This window comes from Triturus cristatus, chromosome 4_1 (genome assembly GCF_964204655.1).
Source record: "Triturus cristatus chromosome 4_1, aTriCri1.1, whole genome shotgun sequence".
In the NCBI taxonomy this organism is placed as follows: domain Eukaryota; kingdom Metazoa; phylum Chordata; class Amphibia; order Caudata; family Salamandridae; genus Triturus; species Triturus cristatus.
Window position 1 is genome coordinate 881,082,885 of NC_140585.1, and position 21,176 is coordinate 881,104,060.

The 21,176-nt window shown below is 40.0% G+C and overlaps 1 protein-coding gene across 1 annotated transcript in view; it reads left to right on the forward strand.

Moving 5' to 3' along the window:
- LOC146855703 (uncharacterized) overlaps positions 1-21,176 on the forward strand; it is a 1,104,791-nt gene that overhangs the window by 550,423 nt on the left and 533,192 nt on the right. Inside the window, exons 53-56 of the mRNA XM_085653597.1 lie at positions 3,323-3,358; positions 6,217-6,243; positions 13,277-13,318; positions 19,087-19,176. Of these exons, the coding sequence (XP_085509723.1) occupies positions 3,323-3,358; positions 6,217-6,243; positions 13,277-13,318; positions 19,087-19,176 (195 nt within the window). The remainder of the gene's footprint in view (positions 1-3,322; positions 3,359-6,216; positions 6,244-13,276; positions 13,319-19,086; positions 19,177-21,176) is intronic.

Sequence of the window (21,176 nt, forward strand, 5' to 3'; positions counted from 1 at the left end):
GTGCTTCCACCGTTAACATGTCCTCTTTCAGATCCGCCATGAATGGGCCGGATATTCCATCCCTAAGTACGAAAGGCCACCGGCTTTATATGGTTCACTTATGCCATTTTACAGTCCAGGCAAGTAGGCCCTGATTCTGTCATCAAGCTTTTCTTGCTTTCTGCCTCTAAAAGCTCCAGTCTGAGCCTGCATCTGTGACCATGAACTTTGTCTCATCCTCTGCGCGGCTCACGATGCCTGACACCAGCTTGCTGCCTGCCAAGAACTGTATTTCACCTTCGAAATTATCTGCTCCGTTCCCTATCCAATGCATTCCTGTCTAGTAGTTTAAGTAAACATTCTGCCAGCTACCGAGCAGAGGCCCGGCTTCTCTGTCTTTATACAAGTAATTCATAGCCCTATTACCATGGAAGACTTCTGCCCTCGCATCTAGTGTAGACACTTAGACGCTTGTACACGCACTAACAGTCAGTATAGTCAGTATAGAATAAGATTCTACTCCAAGAAGGCCTCTCTTTTGGATAACATAGTTCTTTAAACATAGGATGTTAGATATGATTTGGGATTAGGTTGACTTGACCCTCCAGACATCTGTCGCCACATGTAGAGCTAAATGTCAAGTCCCCTTCACCCCCTAGCTGCACGTCAATCACACGTCATGCTGCTGCGCGCGCATCTCTGCCAAGTATTTCTGCTGACATTGCGAAATTCTTTCATGGAACCACCCCATTATGACATCATACCTGATGACGTTCCTTTGTTACGCCCAATCACGCCCATTTTCATTACGCATGAATAATGTTATCTTCCTTATCAATTGTTACGCCTCTCGCATTTGCTTCACTGTAATGCCTATTGTATAAAAGTGAATAATTATCAATAATGTATGTACTTCACTTCCTGAGCCTCCGTGGTGATGGAACCTGGAGTCCACGATTTCGAAATCGTCCATTGGAATAAAGCCCGTTCCTGACCTCTAATACCACGGATTCTGCCTCTTATTTATTGAGCTATTTTTTATTATGTTCTGTATCAAATTAAGTCCCGGTAATTAAATTATTTACCACATGGCGATCCCACACCCGTCTGATGATAAACACTTATATTGAACCAATAAAAGCAGCCCTATGTAGCAATCTGTTATTCCAAATCTGCAAATAGCAAGCAAGTGACATATCGGTTTAGAGGTCTACCTACATTGTACTTTTTTTAAACGTACTGCTAATGTTACATGTAGAGCGCCTGCATTTGCCCGAAGCTCTTAAAAAAGAGGAAGACATATCCCAAAAGGCCTTTATCCATCTGGCCATTCGAACACGCAGATAAGCTCTATACCCCAAAAATTTACCTTGAACAATCAATATGTAAAATTCCTAGCCCTTAAAGAGAAATATTTAGTAACTCCTTACTGACGTACGAATGACCACATTTGACAATGACAGAACATCACTTGAGTTGTTTGAATCATTTAATAGGTTAAAATGCTTGGTTTTAATATTCGTATTATTAAACTTGCACTGGTTTTAATCACATAGGGCACAACTTCTGTCAAATTAATTATTTAATGGTTTGAAAAGTCTGGTTTTAATGTATTTTTACAAATACAATGGTTTTAATTAATTATGCATGAATGAAATGAAACATGAAAGTAACCTTGCAGTATAAAGTTTGCCAACAAATGTCAAGGAGTCAGTGGGCTAATGGGACAGGCAGGAGGGTTAGCATATTGGTGAGGACTAATCATCCATGTCTGACTGTTTCTGCGGGAAGTTTAGTGGGACATGAATATACTGTAGTATAAACATAGATATGATACATATATGAAACACCTAGGTGCAGGCCAGTTGCAAAGAATGTTGATGGGTTCTTAAGTGTAAATGGGTCTGCTATTGAAATGGTACATTACAAATCCCTAATGTTCTAATTGTTCATGAGCCCTAACATTCAGGTAACCAACCACCAGTGGAACCCAAAATGTGATATACAAAAAACAAAACCTCTATATGTATTACCTTTGCCTTTATTAGTAGTTAAGGGCTGAACTAAAACCAGATAATGAATTGGCTCTCAAGACCTTCTTTTACCTGGTAGATAGGAAAGTTAACTTGGTAAGAGATGTCTGAAATTATCAAATAAAATGAAGTACACATATTTGTTTACCTCCATATATGCATTGAATTGATCAGATCTGATTATCAACCAATACTTGACATTGGTACTGCAAATTGAAAATTACTACAAAATTCCGCCTCCTAGTGATCTTTATTGTGAAAACTTTTGTTAAAGGTTTTTCTGTTGCAAAGCTTTTCTCACAAATACCACCAAACGAATCCATTCCACTAACTATATAGCAACCAAAACTTTATGATTTTGCAAAAATCTAAAACATCATCTTCATTTGAGCATTCATACAGTTGGTGTAGGGAAAGAATGACTTCATTATCTTCTGCATTGCCTACTGTTATTGGTATTATTTAGTGTGGTACTGCTGTGTTTTGTTGCAGTGAAATGTTTGCAGGAATGATAACAGATTGGCTGTGATATAGTTACTGAGATTAATTTTGTTCAGTGGTCCTTGCAAGAATATCGAGGTTTATAACAGAAGCGCTGGGAGCATGTAACTAAAATAAAGACTGACATACTTTTGAAAATTTTAGAAATTGTTAATTTTTAGTGTTTTCTGAGTGGAATGTACAGAGTTAGGTAAAATCAGAAGGATGTGTTTGACCTCAACTGACGAAGATGTCTGCAAGGCCTATGCATCATAGGACCTAAGTATTCAATGTCTGGTTAGCCCAGTAAAAGTTATGTGAGCCTGTTTCTTGAGGATCAAGGCATCACTTAGATTTGTGCCACCCTGAAATAGCACAACTCACTCAGGCACCTACTGTGTATTTGGAATAAGACTGCAGTAATTGGTTTCTGTGTTATGCATCAAGCTAACGTTTTGATATCAAACAAGGTGAGGGCAAGTAAAGAGGTTTGTGTCATCCAGCTTCATTTATGTACGATGCATATGTTCTGTCTTTAAAGTGCATTCTACTGGAGATTAGACGCTCCTCCCAATTTTGGATAGTAGAGTGAGATCAGATGTTCATGCCTTCTGAATGAGCTAATCTGAAGCTGGAAGCACACCTCACTGAGTAGAATTGATAGCACAAACAATCTGCTTCTGACAGTGAAAAAAGGTTGCTTCTTTTGCGTGAAGAAACTGTACAGTTGTGGAAGTACACATTTGTTGCTCTCTTGGGCGACTAAGGACCTTCCTTTTGCCATGTCGATGGAAACTCCACGCTGATGCTCTGTTCTTTTTCTTCTACAGGGTACCACTGGCGAGAAGGGCGACAAAGGCAATATTGTGAGTTGTGGAACAGAGAATGTACTTATTTTAATATCAACAAACTTGGAGAAACCCAAGCTCTGAGAGTGTTTTATGGCAAATAATATGGGGAATCTTCTGGCGCTTCTGCCTTGGGCCGTTCCATCTTGAGCGAGGTTGCTAAACACGTTTTCTTCTATTCTTGGCCTTCTTTTGACATTCATACGATTTTAGTTTTCCAATTCACATAAATACACTAACAGGTTACATGCATTGTTTTGTTTTCCTTTGGTATTTGTTTGTCCAAAAGCATCTACAAAATCTGGGGTGCGCCATACTGATTTGATCTGCAAGTTTGGATAGTGCAATATATTGACGAGGAGTAGGATCCCATTTTTTGTATTTTGTAGGATTTTATCGAAGATTTAAATTGATATCTAACTTCCTCAAACACATAGCACATTCATAGCTCCTTTTTAGTTTTACTCTTTCTGGTTTCACATGCGTACTGCTATGCTATTTAGAACAAGCATTGAAAATGCAATAGGCCTTGCCTTTAATTAAGTTAAAGCCATTTGCTTTGCTAATGGTATTGTATAGCAAAGCAAATGGCTTTAACTTAATGAAAGGCGAGACCTTTTTTTTTTTTTTTTTAAGAAGGCTAACCACAGTGAAAGGGAAGGTGGTACTTCTATCTGGTGGTGATGCATCTCGAGAAGGCGACAGTGAGATAACTATGTAAGCAGCTATATAAGAGGTAACTGGAGGTTGGAAGTTAACCCGCAGTTCTTGTGCCACTTTGAGTCTTCATTATACCAGCCTCACAGCTATGCGCTGACCATGGTAGTGAACCCAGTCCACCATTGGAGAACCGTGCAGGAAAAGACACGGGACAGGACCGGTTATCAGAGACCAAACAGTGACCCCACACCCTCTGGTGATCCATTATCCTGCCTCATGGCGTAGCATCCAGAGGCATTTGTGAGCACCTGGCCCGCGCCACTACATCAAGGGTAAAATAGGGTTAGAGTCAAACATTAGCAAACTATACTGCACCCCCAATGGTAATTAGCTGCCCTCCGCGGGAGGCATACCTCTCACCGTAGCCCCCCTTAAACTGACCCACAAGGAATGCAGCTGCCACCTCTGCGCGCCGCTGCTTGCTCCCAAAAGCAAAACGCTCTGGGAGTGAACCTTTGCTAAAGAGGTGGGACATGCGCCCGCCTTTAGCCATTTGCAGGCTATGAAAAATAAATGACACCGGCAACAACCAACCTAATGCGTGGGTGAAGTCCTAGCCACACGGAGAATTTTGGAGTGCTCACAATAATCCACCCATAGAGCAGCGCGGCCTTACCCGCCGTTGAAGGTGTATGGGGAGAATCTGTGTTCTACCGGTCCACTGTAGTGATAGTCCGCCATGCGCAGACTTTCCTCGTGCCGTGGGATGGACAGCATTGTCTACCTCAGCTTACACAGTGCTCCGGGGCTGCTTATGTGCTGTTCACAAGCTCTTGAACACTGCGCTGGATCTACCGCTTAACCTGTTGCTGATGGCTGCCGGTGCTGTCTCATTCCAAGATGGCGCAGAAGCGGATATCAGGCTCTGCTTCCTTTCGAAACCGAAAGATATCTGCATTAATCATTGCTTCAACCAGCGATAACAACTAACTGCCAGGAGGAGATAACAATAAACTTTCATAGAAACATAGCATAATACAATTATATATCAGTCATTTTGTAACCTTTTTAAGAGGCATGCCTATTTTTTATTCATGAAGACATACACTTTTTGACGTACAATATATACTTTACTGCTCGTATTTAAAAATGTGCATCTGTCTAACAGTTCATTATTTCGAAGTTCAGCCAAAGTACAACAACTGTACCGAAACCAAATCCCAAACGCTGGTGAGAGCACTAGCACGTTAGTTGCCTACCCCCTGTGCGTTTGTTTCATCATATTGAGTAGGTGAAACAATGAGGAACTAGGGCAGGAAGCGAGAGAGCGGGAGGGCGCCCTGACACCCCCCTCCACGGCAGAGGCAGGCCACGCATGAAAGGTTTTCTTGTCTTTATGGGGCCATGTGTTTGAAACACATGGCCCCATAAAGATAAGAAAACCTTTTACCACAGACATAAAGGAACCGAGCCAGTCCAACTGGGACAGCTCTAAAAGAGAAAACTGAACGCCACTAGACGCTCTTTTCCAGTGGCTGGCCACCGTTTAGCATATACGGTGACGCCAGCCAATGGAAAAGAGGGGCGGGGCTTAAAGCCCACTACAGAAATTTTCTCTAAATCATTCAATCTCGCCAGTGAGATTGCGCATGTCTGCGCAGTCTTATGCCAGGCGAGACCTAAAAAGGCCATTCTAGTGATCTTACAAGTGAAAGTTCAGAAGGTACTGAAATCAGGAGAAAGCAAAGATTTCAATATGTTCACAAATGATACCTCTCTTAACCTGGGAGAACAAAAACATCTCACGATTTAAGTCAGGTGAGCATGATAATGATCTTTCTCACAATTCTTTTCAACACTGAACTCTTTTCCATCAGGCACCTCAAGTGAAAGTGGAGAGATTGGGGGCATGATGGCTGGACTGTCCAACAAAGGCAACAGAGGAAATCTTGGTGGGCAAACTTTAGGACAATCAGTAATATGGTAGTGATGGACAAGAGAGCTATATAGGAGAGTGGATTTTGGAACTATATGACCTAAATGGATTCTTTTGCCACTGGTCATGTCTGTGCATTTGCCAATGAAAAGAACTTCAGCACCCATGCAAAGGGGCTTCACAAAACCTATTGCTTTTGGAGTAAAGAGCAGTCCCATAATGGTGCTGCTTGTAAGTCAAAGTTTAGTTGACACTGAGTTTCTCTTTTATATTTTTTTAGGGATTACCTGGACCCCCTGGTGCATTCGTAAGTACAATTTATTTCACCTTCTCACCCGTGCATTCACCTGCATATAAGGCGGGCTCAGCATATATGGACTGCATTTTATGTTATAAGCAATAGTAACTCTTGGTGTATTGGCATATATTTTTCCTACACTGGTACAAAAATCACTGTAAAAATTAACACAACATGCGTTAAAGAGCTGATGTTAATCTATATGAGTGTAGTATGTGTGGTATGTAACCAAATACATAGGGGCCTATTCATAAACTGCATGTTGTAGTACATTTAGTAGTATACTACAATAGTACTACTCACACATTACAAAATGCTATTCACAAAACATGGGTGCGGAGGTCTACACCTCTGCCCCTACTATCTTTACAGAGCAAAGATCTGCGGGGAAAACATGCACATGTATGCCCACGGTTTAGTAGTAAATGTATGTGGGACGGATGAAGAAATGGCAGGAGAATAGGGAATGCTTACTGTTAAGAGGGAGGAGCATAGGGACGGGTAAGGGGGTAAGGGGAGGGCTAAGAAGGGGTGTAGGGATGGACAAACACCCACCTCAAAAGAGTGAGCCTAGTGCAAATCACAAACTGCACTTCTATAGTTAGTACAGCCAAAAATGGGACTTAAAATAAAAAACTCATTGGAAATATTGTTAAGATAAATTAATTTATTTTGACATTTTAAAAATATGTTGAAAAGTATTTTAATGTTTAAAAATGTTAAGTAGATAACAATAAATATTATTTTATTGTAAAATATATTAATACGCTTTTTTAATTTAAAATAAATGTATTTGCATTTTTTAATAATTAAATTAGGTGACATTAATTATATAAATAACTTTTAGTAATTTTTAATACATAATAAATATAAACATTTTAATTTAGGCAAGAATTTTAATACATATTTGAAAAATATTTTACATTTTACATGATAAATTTAAAATATTTAAATAATGAATTCGAAATTAAGTTAAGAGTGCTGTGGCATTTATTTAGTTTTGCATTGAAAATAAATGTATAAAAGTAATCTACATTAATATTTACCATCAAAACATTTTACTTTATTTTTAAGTGTAAGAAACGTTTAGAAATGTCCCAATACTTAACCAAACCTGGTGGCAGAGATTTAAACCTCCATGTGAAAAGTTACTAGTGTTTCAGGGATGCTCCACGTTGTGTTTCAGGGTGGAGACCTGTAAGTCTACTCTTTGTAGTAAATTTACATTCAGAAATGTTGAACAACCAAAACTAGGAAATTTCCTGCTAAGAGCATTATTTTGATTTTCGGCGGTCCTGGAGCTGGCGGCACGCCACCGATCCACTCCAGGACCTCAAAACTCACCACTGCCTGTCTGCCCACCCACCTTCCAGATTACAGGTAATTTTGTGGTCTGGTGGACGGGCTGTGTGGCGGTCCCACGGTGGTGTTGTTCAAAGAAGGCTCATTGTGAGCCTTAAACAGCACCGCTGCAGGTCCACCAGTGCACGTTTCTGCATGGGAAGGAATGCACCATGTTGTGCATTCTTTCCTGTGCAGGAACTGGGAATGAAAATCTACAGGGAAGCACAACATGTGCCCCCCTGCATGCACCCTGTGCAGTGAGGCACAAGGAGGTCCAGTAGGGTCCCCTTTGTTGCCTCACTGCCACTCTTTTCATGACAGTGCAACCGCCATGAAAAGGGTGATGGTGAGCCAACTCAAAATATGCTCGGTGGTGCCACTGCTGCACCGCCAGCATATTTTGGCCTCGAACCGCTACCAGACCGCCACAGGATCCTTGATCTGCGGCAGTCCAACCACCACACTTATAATATTGCGGGCGATCCCGCAGTGTGGCAGTGGTCGGACTGCCACCATGACTACGGCGGTCACATGGAATGCCGCAGTCCTAATAAGGGCCTAAGTGTAAGAGTAAATTTACACTTATAGATTTACTCAGGTGCAAATTTACCTTTGTGAATGCTTAGGCCTCACAGTGTTCTATACTATCAAGTCCATGCACAGTATCCAACCTTTTATCATATCCAGCCTTTCAATATTATCAAAACTGCTCCATAAAATGGTGTCTATGTGTAAAGACTCCTGGATCATGATGCTCACATAGGAAGTATATACCAATATAGAGTAAATGCACAGACCTCAATATTATGAAACCAATATACACAGCCTTTGCTATCAAAAATATCTTTATTAATAGCTTTTGTGATTTTTGAAGCCTCTCCTTATATATCCATATATACCACCATATACTGTATATTATAAAGCCCATATACACAGTTTTTTCGTATCATGAAGCTAAATACAAAAGATTGTCTATTAATGAAGCCTCTATGCGTTCTTTGGAATCCGCGAAGCCCATAGACAAAGCCTTGTATATTATGAAGCTATATAAACAGACTTTCAATATAAAGACATATGCACAGTTTTCTATTTCATGAAATCTAAATACATTTTATTACCTATTTCAAAAAGCCCCTGTTCACATTATGCATTTCGTGAAGCCTATGTACAAATCCTTTATTAATAAAGTCTGTGTGCACAGCCTTTGCATATCATGAAGCGTCTAAAGAAAACTTTATGTATTAAGAAAGCTATATACATGGCACATCGACAAACCTTTTTATAAAAAATGTATGTATATTATATAGCCTATGTATACCTTCCTTGCGTAGCATGAAGAAATTATAGGCAGCCACCTATATCATGACATCCATTAGAAGGCCGTGGGCACAGCTTTCTAAATACACAGTATTGCCTATATCTTGAAGCCCATATAAAGAGTCTTTACGTCATGGTGTCAATATACATAGCCTTATATATCCTGAATTCTTTGTACAGTAGTCCTTGCTTATCATGATGCTCATATACACAACCTTTGCATATCAAAAAGCCTCTTAAAACAGCCTTATTGATCATAAAGCCAATACGCACAACCTTGCCTATTGTGAATTCCATTCCAATGGTCCTTGTACGTCATAGTGCCCAGATACATAGCCTCATTTATTAATGTAGTCCATTTATATGTATGCACTATTTCTATAGTGTGAACCTTGCTGAAAGGCAGAGGACCACTGAACTGAGTCAAAGGCATAGATACTCTGAGGCTGAATGTAGGTAGGGCTAGTAGGTTTTGATAGGAGAGATATAGTGGTGTGGTCTCGCCATATAATGAGGCCGAAAATGGCAACTATTTTCATAGTTTCATTATGCCAGAGTATTGCAATATTGGGGTAATTATATAAATAAAAGAAAAACAATGGCAAATACAATGGTAAGTATTAGGAGTTATGGATTTGGGATAACATGAAAGAAAAACTAAAAGAAAGGAATAGTAAAGAAAAAAATGAAATGATGGCATTTGGCAAACTCCCTCTTTTATTTAGATAATGACATTAATGACATTAAGTTATTAAAAAAGAAGGGTATGATTAATTAGAAAAAGTACATAAAAGGTAAACAATAAAGGGATGAGGTAAAAGAAGTAAAGGGGGTTTGTCCACAGATATTAATTAAAAAACAAATAATACATTTTAAAAAGAAGAAACTTCTGTGACAAAATGAGAAAATAATCCCGAGGTTATTGAAAAAAAATTATTAGAATAAGAGGTCCAACATTAACCACTTCGAGAAGAATCACCGGATACTAATCTCAAAGTGATTAATGACCCCAAGATAAACACATGGAACCCTCCAAAGATATCTTTGGTCTTGTAATCATGTTCAATCCTCACGTTAGAGCATTGTTACACCTCTCACTAGTTTGTCCATTGGTCACCAACACCATCAGTACGAGCTAGAATTCTGGTAAAAGAGTCTGTGGAGTTTACCTTGTTACAAATAATGCACGTTACATATCGCATGTTCTAGTGCATGATTTTTCATTTCATCTATTTTTATATTTTTTATATCCTTAATGTTGCAAAGTATTTAGCAGCCCCTCTGCTTCTTTGCTACAAAAGAAGTCAATTACAACACACCACCAAACCATAAACAGTTTGCAACATGCCTGTGAGTGCTTAACATTTTTGAGAGATGTCAATGTTTTGTGGGGTTCAGGGCAACATGTTATGCGGGGCCTTCTCTGGCTGGTAATAAAGGAGCTCCTTGTAACTAAAAAAAATGTATATGCTGGGAAAGGAGAACACACACCATTAAGGGCTACCCAGTGGTGTAGCATTGTTAGCTGCATCATGAAAGAGCAGGTCAGACCTGCTTTTTTATTATTTAAATACATCTTATAATTGGAGCACGGGGCCCCAAAAAGCACAGGGTCCAGGGCGAAGAGCCCCGGCTGCCCTTCTCTTCTGATGACCCTCGGACTAACAAAAGTGTGTCGAAAAAGGAGTGTAGGCGGGACACGTTTCTCCTCAGCTGAGAATGCAAACACTAGGCCTGCTAATTACCTCTAATTTATTATGGAGTCCTGTGTTTATAATCAAGAAACACTGTGTAGTTATTGTCCAATGCATCTTCAAGGTTTACCTGTAAACTTGAGTGTGTTTCTTACAGGCTAATGTTAAAAGCATAGACAAAGAAAATTATTTTGGCACTCATGTATGGATCACTGATTTGGCTTCCTCTGACCAGTGAAGCTATTGGTGAACTTGCAAGCCTTATTTTAATATGTTTTGTTATTGAAATGTGCATGATTACAGCTTTAGTTCATACTTTGAGGCTGGGATAAATCCCTTACAACATGCTGTAGGGTAGGAGCTTCAGTCAGTAATGTTGTGTTGTATCTATTGTTATGGAGAATGTATATTTTACTACAGATCAAACTGTATCATTTTTTTTAAATTCTGTATACATCGTTATGTTTGGTTATTTGAATGTATGTTACCAAATCAAAACAGTTCAAAGCAGGAGGGTCCTAGGGAAGTTTTAGAGACCACACAGGATTTTCTCCCCAAACAATACTCAATAAACACTACGAAATCCTTGGGTCTATACAAACAACATTATGAGTGTGTGGCAAACCACTACTGGAAATTAACAAGTCTATAAACACAGAACCAATGGTTATGCCCCACAGCATACACTGTGGGCACTTCCCTTATCAGGATGAAATCCCTCACTCACCAAAGGTGACCGGCTTCATCATATGGGATTCTCCTCTCAAAGGAAAAACCTAGTTCCTTTGAGGGCTACAACCCCCTCTCTGCGAGGGAGGAGCTCAGGGATGTTTTCAGATATTTGTGGAACCTTCTAAATCCACATATGATGAGAATAGTATGATTGAGGGTGCAGCGCAAAGCCAAAAGTAAATGTGAAGGAAGTGAAGCTAGAACTGGCTAGGGAGCGTAAAACTGTGTGCTTTATTCTGATACACCCACTGCCAGGGTTAGAAGACAGTGCACCAGCGGTATGGATTTAAACCGCATTGGTGGAGTGGAAAGTAATGGTCAACATGTTTCAGCTCAGAGCCCAACCGTGGGCATGGCTTTCATCAGGATCTATAATGGTGCTGTTGCGTGAGTGTGCAAGTGATTTAAACACAAAAAAGCATACATGAACAGAAACGTGACTCAGTCCATCTGTTCCTCAGGGAAGAATTACCCGCAATTGCTGGGTAAACAACCCACCTCAACCTGGCAACAGCTCAGGAAGGGGGCACCGCTCTCTCCGTCGGTACTCCAGAACAAATGAGCCTGTAACCGGAGGGAGGAGAATCCCATATGATGAAGCCGGTCACCTTTGGTGAGTGAGGGATTTCGTCCTGAAAAGGGAAGTGCCCACAGTTTATCCTGTGGGGCATAGCCATTGGTTCTGTGTTGATAGACTTGTTAATTTTCAGTTGTGGTTTGCCACACACTCATAATGTTGTGTGTATAGACCCAAGGATTTTGTGGTGTTTATTGATTATTTGAATGTATGGACATTTATGATTTGTTTATAGTTGAAAACATTTGTTGGCGAGAACGTGTCAAACTATCTTCCTTTATTTACCACCGTTTTCATTGTAGATATAGTGAGAAAATTACAGTGATGGGCGGAATGCTTGAATTAATCCTAGCCATTGGTAATAACTCAGACCATCGTTTTTTGGCCCTCCCCATACAGGAAGTAGCCATATGCAAATCTGCCTTGTTCCTATTTCAATAGAAAAAGTCCAGCCCGATGTGCCTCACTTCCAAGGCCTAAATAGGCCGAAACTGGTCTGGGATTGTTTGTGTACCCAACATTTTTTTATATTTATTGAAAGAATTTATATAGTGCTTTGTCACCAATTGGTATCCTGGCGCTAGCCTCTAAACGATTAAGATCACAAGGGCACGGAGAAGATAAAAACCCCCCAAAGAGAGAGAACAAAAGAGTCAAAATTCTAGGGGACCTGGCCTGTTAGCTCAGGCTGTACTGTTCCATTGGAGCAGGACTAAAACTCATTTGCATTTGGTTGGTCTCTGTCTAGAGCTCCATATTGAGGAATGTGCCCGAGCGAACACCAGTGACTGAAATTATTATTATATTCCTTTCATCAGTTTTTTCTTTAACTGTAGATATTCCAAGTGCAATGGATATTCCCAAACCTAAGCCATGTGCTCACTGTGCCACAGACCTCATGCTGTCCTTCACTGATGGGGCATAAATAGGCTGAAACCAGTCTGAGATTGCTTGTGTCCCTGTGTGGAGAGGACGTGGACTGGCATTTTGGGCTGGACTTCTCCTATTGGAGCAGGACCAAAGGTCATTGGCCTATGGCTCGTCTCTGTTTAGAATTGAATAGTGGGTGAAAAACAATGCTCTGGAATGTGTCAGGGAGCTCATCACCAGTGGCTGAGATTTAAGTCAAGCTGTCTTGCCATCATTTTGTTGTTTGTTGCAGTGTAGATATGTCACAACCTGTTACAGTGCAGACACCACCTTTGCTCCTTTCCATTGTGTTGTGAGCTCTATTTTGGACTCTGAGAATTCTGAGTGTATGAACGAAAGTGTGCACTGCAGAGAAGAACAAATAGCCCAATTTTTAATAAAACTAATATCTATTTAATGACTGTATAGACATTACTCTGTGGTTAATGCTACTTTTCTGTTTCTTCAGCTCGGCCCTTTAGATAACAGCATCATCCTGAAAGGATCCAAGGTATGCTCCTGTCCAGATTGTACAAAGAATCCCACATGTGCACGTCCCTTTAAAAAAAAGGTATCTCTTAAAAAAGAGGCCCTGCCCCTGGACAGCTGCAGTGAGTGACCACCAGCATTCCTACTAAGAGGATGAGAAACAGGTTAACGTGAACTCATCTCCTTGATGCTCAGAGAAGGCCAGAACACATGATAAGGGAATTAATATGTGTCTGTCTGTGCTAGGAAACCCAGGCGTACCACACATGTTATCTCCCCAGCATGGAGTTCTGTAATGAGATGTTAAGTATAGACAACTTCCAGTGGTAGGGATTTCCAAATTGAGCACAAAGAATAGAGAGCAGGGGTACAGTAAGGCACAGAGCCGTAGAGTCAGCGTAGAGTTACACAGTAAGACATGGAACTTGGTCTTCTCTGCAGAAGTGGACATCCACTGCCAGGCATGGGGCACAGGTACTCACTACAAGCAGAGAGTCCCACAGGTGCTTATGTAGTACAGGCAGCCTCCAGCAGGACGTAAGTGCACACCTGGCTGTGGAATATTGAGACTTGTTAGCTGTGCAGAGTTTCATTGTCAACAACCAACAAGCAGTCCCATTACACAAACATTCCATAACTATATTGAACCCTTGAGATCAGGCACCATTTTCTTTCCACAGCCAATTATGCATGGCCCTCTAGTCCAGAAGGTGAAACTGAGTTACCCTAGCTCCTTGCCTGGCTTCCATACAAGCAGAGTATGGCATCAGTTACCGTCTTCCGCATGTGCCCATCTAGCCCTCTGAATGACAATTGTCCTTAGCTTTTTTCACTTTTCTCTCAAGATTCAAGTCGCCAACTCGGGTTATGTTTTTGTATACGAACGAATAAAAAGGTCAATGTAGTTCCTGAGTTGGGCTACGTTAGCAGCATTACTAATCATTGCATGTAGTAAAACCCCCCTCTCATGAGTCTCTATGGTCTGCACTGAAGCAAGAATGGATGAAACCTATTTTGCACCATATTTGATACTTCTAGAGTACAGAATGGAGTAAATAGATTTTGCTCCAGTCCATGACACATACCTTTTGGCAGGATTGAAAAGGAAACATTGGATTTTGCACTGCCTTCTCGTACCTAATAAATAATAAAGGTTTTTTACTAAATCAGAACCGCACCACCCCTTCTTGTAACATCTCTCAAATGTCCATAATATTCCTATCAAAAAGTAGTTGATGCAAGAGAGGCCACTTAATCCAATTGATGGTTGACAATTTTCTTTTATTTTCCCAAAAATCCTCCAGCCAACGCGTTTCGTCCTACACTGCTAGGACTTCTTCAGGGCTGAAATTTGCAAAAAAAGCACTACATAAATGACTTTAATTATGTTAAAATGTATGAAATCTGATTCTAGTTTAAAGAGCGAGACTTCATACATAGTGTCTTACATAAAAAATCTTCGAGTGGCTGTACAAAAATGAGAAACTGAACCACAAACTCATTAAAAGTAAATTTTCCCTTAAGTTACAATACCTAAACATAAAAAATATATAACACATTATTGTTTCCATATAAATTATGTAGTTCACCAACTCTACAAAATAGAACAGCATTAAACACAGGGTACTTTTCTTACAAATGTTTATGAGTATCTATCAAGGATCAGGTTAATCATGAATTTATAGTCTCCCTGTACAAGATATATTCAAAAAGAGAGAGGTGCGAAAACAATAAATTAGACGAGTCTAAAGGTGATAAAGACGCATAGTTGGTTTTACACCAGATGAGGTAAGGGAAGAGCACATTACAACTTAAAAAAGAGAGAGGGGACATATGTAAAGTAAAAGTCCCATAGTAACCCAATTCACCAAAGTGTGCTTGTATAGCATGCATACATATTTATATGGAGACCCCCATGCTTCATAAAGCAACGCATTACATATCAAATAAATGATCTGTGCAACAAGTATCAGCAATACTAATGCCAATCAAATATGATGTGCTCAAAAATCTCCAAACAAGTAGTAATTCTGTAATGATTAACCAAATTGACAACATCAGGCACCTAATCTATGATTCGCCATATAAGACCTATGAAGATATTAGTAAAACAATACCAAAAAAGAACAAAACACATTAGGCCTACCTCGGCTGCTCCACTTGTCACCATGTTGAGAATAGTCAATGATGACAGTATCAATTATACATGGGTGTTTTCCTTCCAATCACAAAAAATGTTGTCAAGGTCATCCAGTATGATAGCAAAACACACAAGATGATGGACGGAATGTTGCACATTGGCAAAACATTCACCCCCAGTCACAGATCTGGGTTTAATCCATCGTTATTTTGCTCACCACGCCACCCCAGTTCAGACATGGTCATATGAAAATCAGTCTTGACCCTGTGCCTCATGGGAACAATCCAGCCCGAACTGCCAAGCCATGTCTTCCCTGGACCGGAATCAAGCATCCTAGGACCGGTTTCGGGGGTTTCACCCCTCTTCAGCCAGGATAGCTTGACTCCAGTGGCGTAGTGAGCACGGGACCCACGTCTGGGCATACCCTTCCCACATAGGGTGAACAGCAAAACACACAAGATGATGGACGGAATTTTGCACATTGGCAAAACATTCACCCCAGTCACAGATCTGGGTTTAATCCATCGTTATTTTTCTCACCATGCCTCCCCAGTTCGAACATGGCCATATGCAAATCAGTCTTGACCCTGTGCCTCATGGGAACAGTCCAGCCTGAACTGCCAAGCGATGTCTTCCCTGGACCGGAATCAAGCATCCTAGGACCGGTTTGGGGTTTCACCCCTTTTCAGCCAGGATAGCTTGACTCCAGTGGCGTAGTGAGCACAGGACCCACGTCTGGGCATACCCTTCCCACATAGGGCGAACAGCAAAACACACAAGATGATGGACGTAATGTTGCACATTGGCAAAACATTCACCCCCAATCACAGATCTGGGTTTAATCCATCGTTATTTTGCTCATCACGCCACCCCAGTTCAGACATGGCCATATGCAAATCAGTCTTGACCCTGTGCCTCATGGGAACAGTCCAGCCCGCACTGCCAAGCCTTGTCTTCCCTGGACCGGAATCAGGCATCCTATGACCGGTTTCACCCCTCTTCAGCCAGGATAGCTTGACTCCAGTGGCGTAGTGAGCATAGGACCCACGTCTGGGCATACCCTTCCCACATAGGGCGAACAGCAAAACACACAAGATGATGGACGGAATGTTGCACATTGGCAAAAAATTCACCCCCAATCACAGATCTGGGTTTAATCCATCGTTATTTTGCTCATCACGCCACCCCAGTTCAGACATGGCCATATGCAAATCAGTCTTGACCCTGTGCCTCATGGGAACAGTCCAGCCCGCACTGCCAAGCCATGCCTTCCCTGGACCGGAATCAAGCATCCTAGGACCGGTTTCGGGGTTTCACCCCTCTTCAGCCAGGATAGCTTGACTCCAGTGGCGTAATGAGCACAGGACCCACATCTGGGCATACCCTTCCCACATAGGGCGAACAGCAAAACACACAAGATGATGGACGGAATGTTGCACATTGGCAAAACATTCACCCCCAGTCACAGATCTGGGTTTAATCCATCGTTATTTTGCTCACCACGCCACCCCAGTTCAGACATGGCCATATGCAAATCAGTCTTGACCCTGTGCTTCATGGTAACAGTCCAGCCCGAACTGCCAAGTCATGTCTTCCCTGGACCGGAATCAAGCATCCTTGGACCGGTTTCGGGGTTTCACCCCTCTTCAGCCAGGATAGCTTGACTCCAGTGGCGTAGTGAGCACGGGACCCACGTCTGGGCATACCCTTCCCACATAGGGCGAACAGCAAAACACACAAGATGATGGACGGAATGTTGCACATAGGCAAAACATTGACCCCCAGTCACAGATCTGGGTTTAATCCATAGTTATGGGTGCACTTGCATTCAAATTTGTCTCAACTTTGTATAAATCCAAGGTGTCCAACTCAGGACCAGGGTAAGAATGCCGGGTCGATGCAAGATTTTTAAGATTTATATATAAAATGCATTAGCACACAATTAACCAAAATGTAAATCCCTAAAATGGTCATTAAAAATTTTAAAACTATGGCAAGGATCCACCCCTCTCGGTCCTACATTGAGTTCACTGACACAATGTCATGGTAAGAAATATTGACAAAAATATTGTGTCAAAAAGGTTGTTAACCACAATATCGTGCTCCTATACTTATAAAGGTAATTACCAAAATGGCGGAACAAAATATCCTTGATACTAATATCATCCAAAACTATACAAAAATATCGGGTTTTTTTATAAATTGAGTTTAAAGTAGTGAATGTTAAATATTTTAACATATAAATGTAATATAATGTACATTAAATAAATTGCTATTATTTTTTATACTATTTATAAATACTTATATAAACACACACACACACACATCTTTATGTGTTTGAGTCTCTGTAGATAAATATATATGTATATATATGTAAATATAGAAATATATATATATATATGTAACACTTAAGACATATTTATTTTGCATTATACTTTTTAAATATTTTGAATTCATTACTTTGAATATATATATATATATATTTATATATATATTCATAGCAATACATGTAAACAATTAAGAAATAATGTAAAATAAATGTTTTTATTAATGTTTAATATATATATGTGTACATATATATATACACACACACACATATATATATATAATTCAAGAAAACATATATTAAAGTAGTCAATAAAATACAATATAAATATTTTGAACTCCAAAAAAACCACATTTACTAACAATACTATAAACATTAAAAAATAAAAACAATATAAAACATAAAAAACTATAGTTAATGCTATAAAAACTAGTTAACCAATATTATGAAAACTATTTGAGTATCAGAATATTAACTATACTATTCCCACTCTAGTTTATGCAAAAGTAGAGAATGTGTGTACTTCGTAGGGATTACATTTACTATTCCCACTCCAGTCTGTGCAACAGTAGGAAATGTGTTGGACTTCAGAGGGATACAATTGACTAATCTCACTCCAGTTTGTATAGTAGTCTGGAAAGTGTTGGATTTCGGATGGGTGAAATTTGCTATTCCCGCTCCACACTGTACAACAGAGGGAAAGTGTTTGACTTCAAAAGGGGTTACTTTTACTATTCCTACTGTAGTCTAAGCAAGAGTAGAGAGGACTTCACTTCAAAGACATTACATATATGAGTAAACCCATGAATGTACAAAAAAATGAAACTCTTAATGTAAAACTATTAATTAACATGAAACATATATTGTGTATAAAAAAACTAAAAACAATGAATCAAGTTACATAATTAGTGTTCAATAATTAGCAATGAATGAATCATTCTTATTTAATTATAATATTATATATAATAACATTTATATAAACAATACTAACATATACAATTTATATATCAACTAAAACACCTTAAAATAATAAAAAAATCATACTTTTGAGCACTTTGATATTAAAAACATTAATAATATATAAAACAATATTAGTTCAAAAATCGATATTCTTGTCAACGATATTTTGCCATGATTATATTTATGTATCATGATATTTTATTTCAGATATTTCTGTCTCCCAATATGTACAACTCGATATTTTTCTTCAAACAGCCCTAAGTTGGACATACATCATCTAAACTATTAACCTGTGACCAGCAGCATGAGCCAATGGTAACTCACAATCCAACACAAGCATTAAAATAACTCTGCTTCATTCTAGGGCGACTCAGGCCAGAGGGGAGAACGCGGACTGCCAGGAGAAATGGGCATGAAAGGAGAACATGGGATTCAAGGGCCTCCTGGTCCAAGGGTGAGTGTTTCATTGATGCTTGTTCGTGTCTGTGCATCATGTTTTGTGCTCTGTATCACCTTTGACTACCTGGCAAGCACACATGGCATGGGGCATTCTAGTGGGTAGGGTCCTTGTCACATATGCTTACCATGTACTCTTCTTCTTAATATTCCCTCTCTTTCAATGCCAAGTGCTGAGTGCAACTCTCCATGCAAAGAAAAAGACTGAGAAGAACCTAAGACAGATTCCACCCTCGACTCTTGAAAGCACTTTTTGACACAGGATGTCAACTTTGCCCCAAAATGTCCATCCAGACAAAGACTCTGCCCTCTGCCCCTGAATGCCCTTCCTAACACAGGATGTCCACTTTGCCTCAAAATATCCAACTGGGCACAGACTCAGCACTCTGCCCCAGAATGCCCTTCCTTCCACAGGATGCTCATTGTACCCCAAAATCTCCACCCAGGCAGAGATCCTGCTGTCTGTCCCTGACACAGGATGCTCCCTCTGATTAGAGGTGTCCTTGACTCCTAACGCTCATTTCCATGAAGAATGTGTCCTATGCTGCAAAAAATAGCTTTAAAAGTTATGAATATTTTTCAGTGGCTCCTTGGCACTGATATGGATATTAAAAACAGTCAGCTCTTAGTAAGCCCCCCCCGGTCATCCTAATTAGGTTACCATGAACAGCTTAAAGAACCAGAACAATGGTGTACATTTGTAACCTCACCTCCCACACAGTTCTGTGAATCAAAGCTTGGTGTGCTCTTTCCTCAATACCAGCCATTGCATGAAACTGCCGCTAAGCAGAAAACATATGGAAAACGAAAATATGGAAGGGTGCACCCAGTAATTAAGGAGCCCACAATCCTGCGTATCGCGAAATCTCCGTTATTACATTTTGTTGTGTTTCATAAAAACAGCCTGAAAATAACCAAAGCATTTTGTTCAAAAGGATTGAACTTCATCAGGTCCCGTAATTATGCAATAATAATTTAATTGGACAGTAGCGAAATCCTTAGGGTTCAATTGCCACATGCATCATGATTGGATAAGACTGTCATCCATATCCTGGGTGGGGGTTATGACATTCCCCAATGTTGACATCAGAAAGCGAGTACTCGTCAAAGAATATAAGGAGCCAGTCAGGGAGTTGGTGAACAGGCTATGCTCCATGGGAGGAACAAAGACATGCTGAACAACCTGAACCCTCTGGCTCCACTCTGGACACCTTGATGGGATTTCCTCGGGAGCACCTGAGTATTCTGATCTTCTTTTGAGGGTGCTGTTGGTCAGCATGCCACCTTATCTATCTGTTCATAAATGAGCGCATATCCCATGAACATGCCCCAATAATGAGCACCAACAAACGCAATGTACATTGGGAAAATATTTTTATTTCAAAAATGGACTTTACTGTGTGCTGCAATACCTTTTTGAATACAAACCCCAGCCCTTGAAGCATAGACTTAATTTCCAAACTCCAGAGACAGTAGCGTGTTCCTGGTTTTCTGATTTCTTTGTCTTGTTGCTATGGCAGCCCATGATCACTCAGTTGGACAATATGCTCAGTTAGAAACATAATCAATACTAAAGGCCACGAATGTGTTGATTACTTTCAGTCACTTTTCTTAAACGATGGTCTGAATAAAATTTAAAAACAAGCACTGGCAAAGCCAAAAGGTCTGGCTTTAATGAGAGAAAGTATAAAAACAGCATCTGTGCATGCCTGTGTGTTGGAATTAAATGCCACAGCTACTGGTTTTGCCTGTACTTGTTTATCAATGTCTTCAAAACACTTCAATAGACAGAATGTGATTCTTCCACTAAATCATTAAAAGAGTCAGCTGTAATGAAAAAAAAAACATTGACCATTTCTGCGTAGTTGTGTGTATGAATTCAGTGTGTCATGATTCTGTGTGCTCCTTCATGCACAGCAATGAAGGCAATCTATAAGAGGTGTAATGGTATGCCTAACAGCCAAAGGTAAGGTGAGAAAAATATCTTCCTTTGAGCGT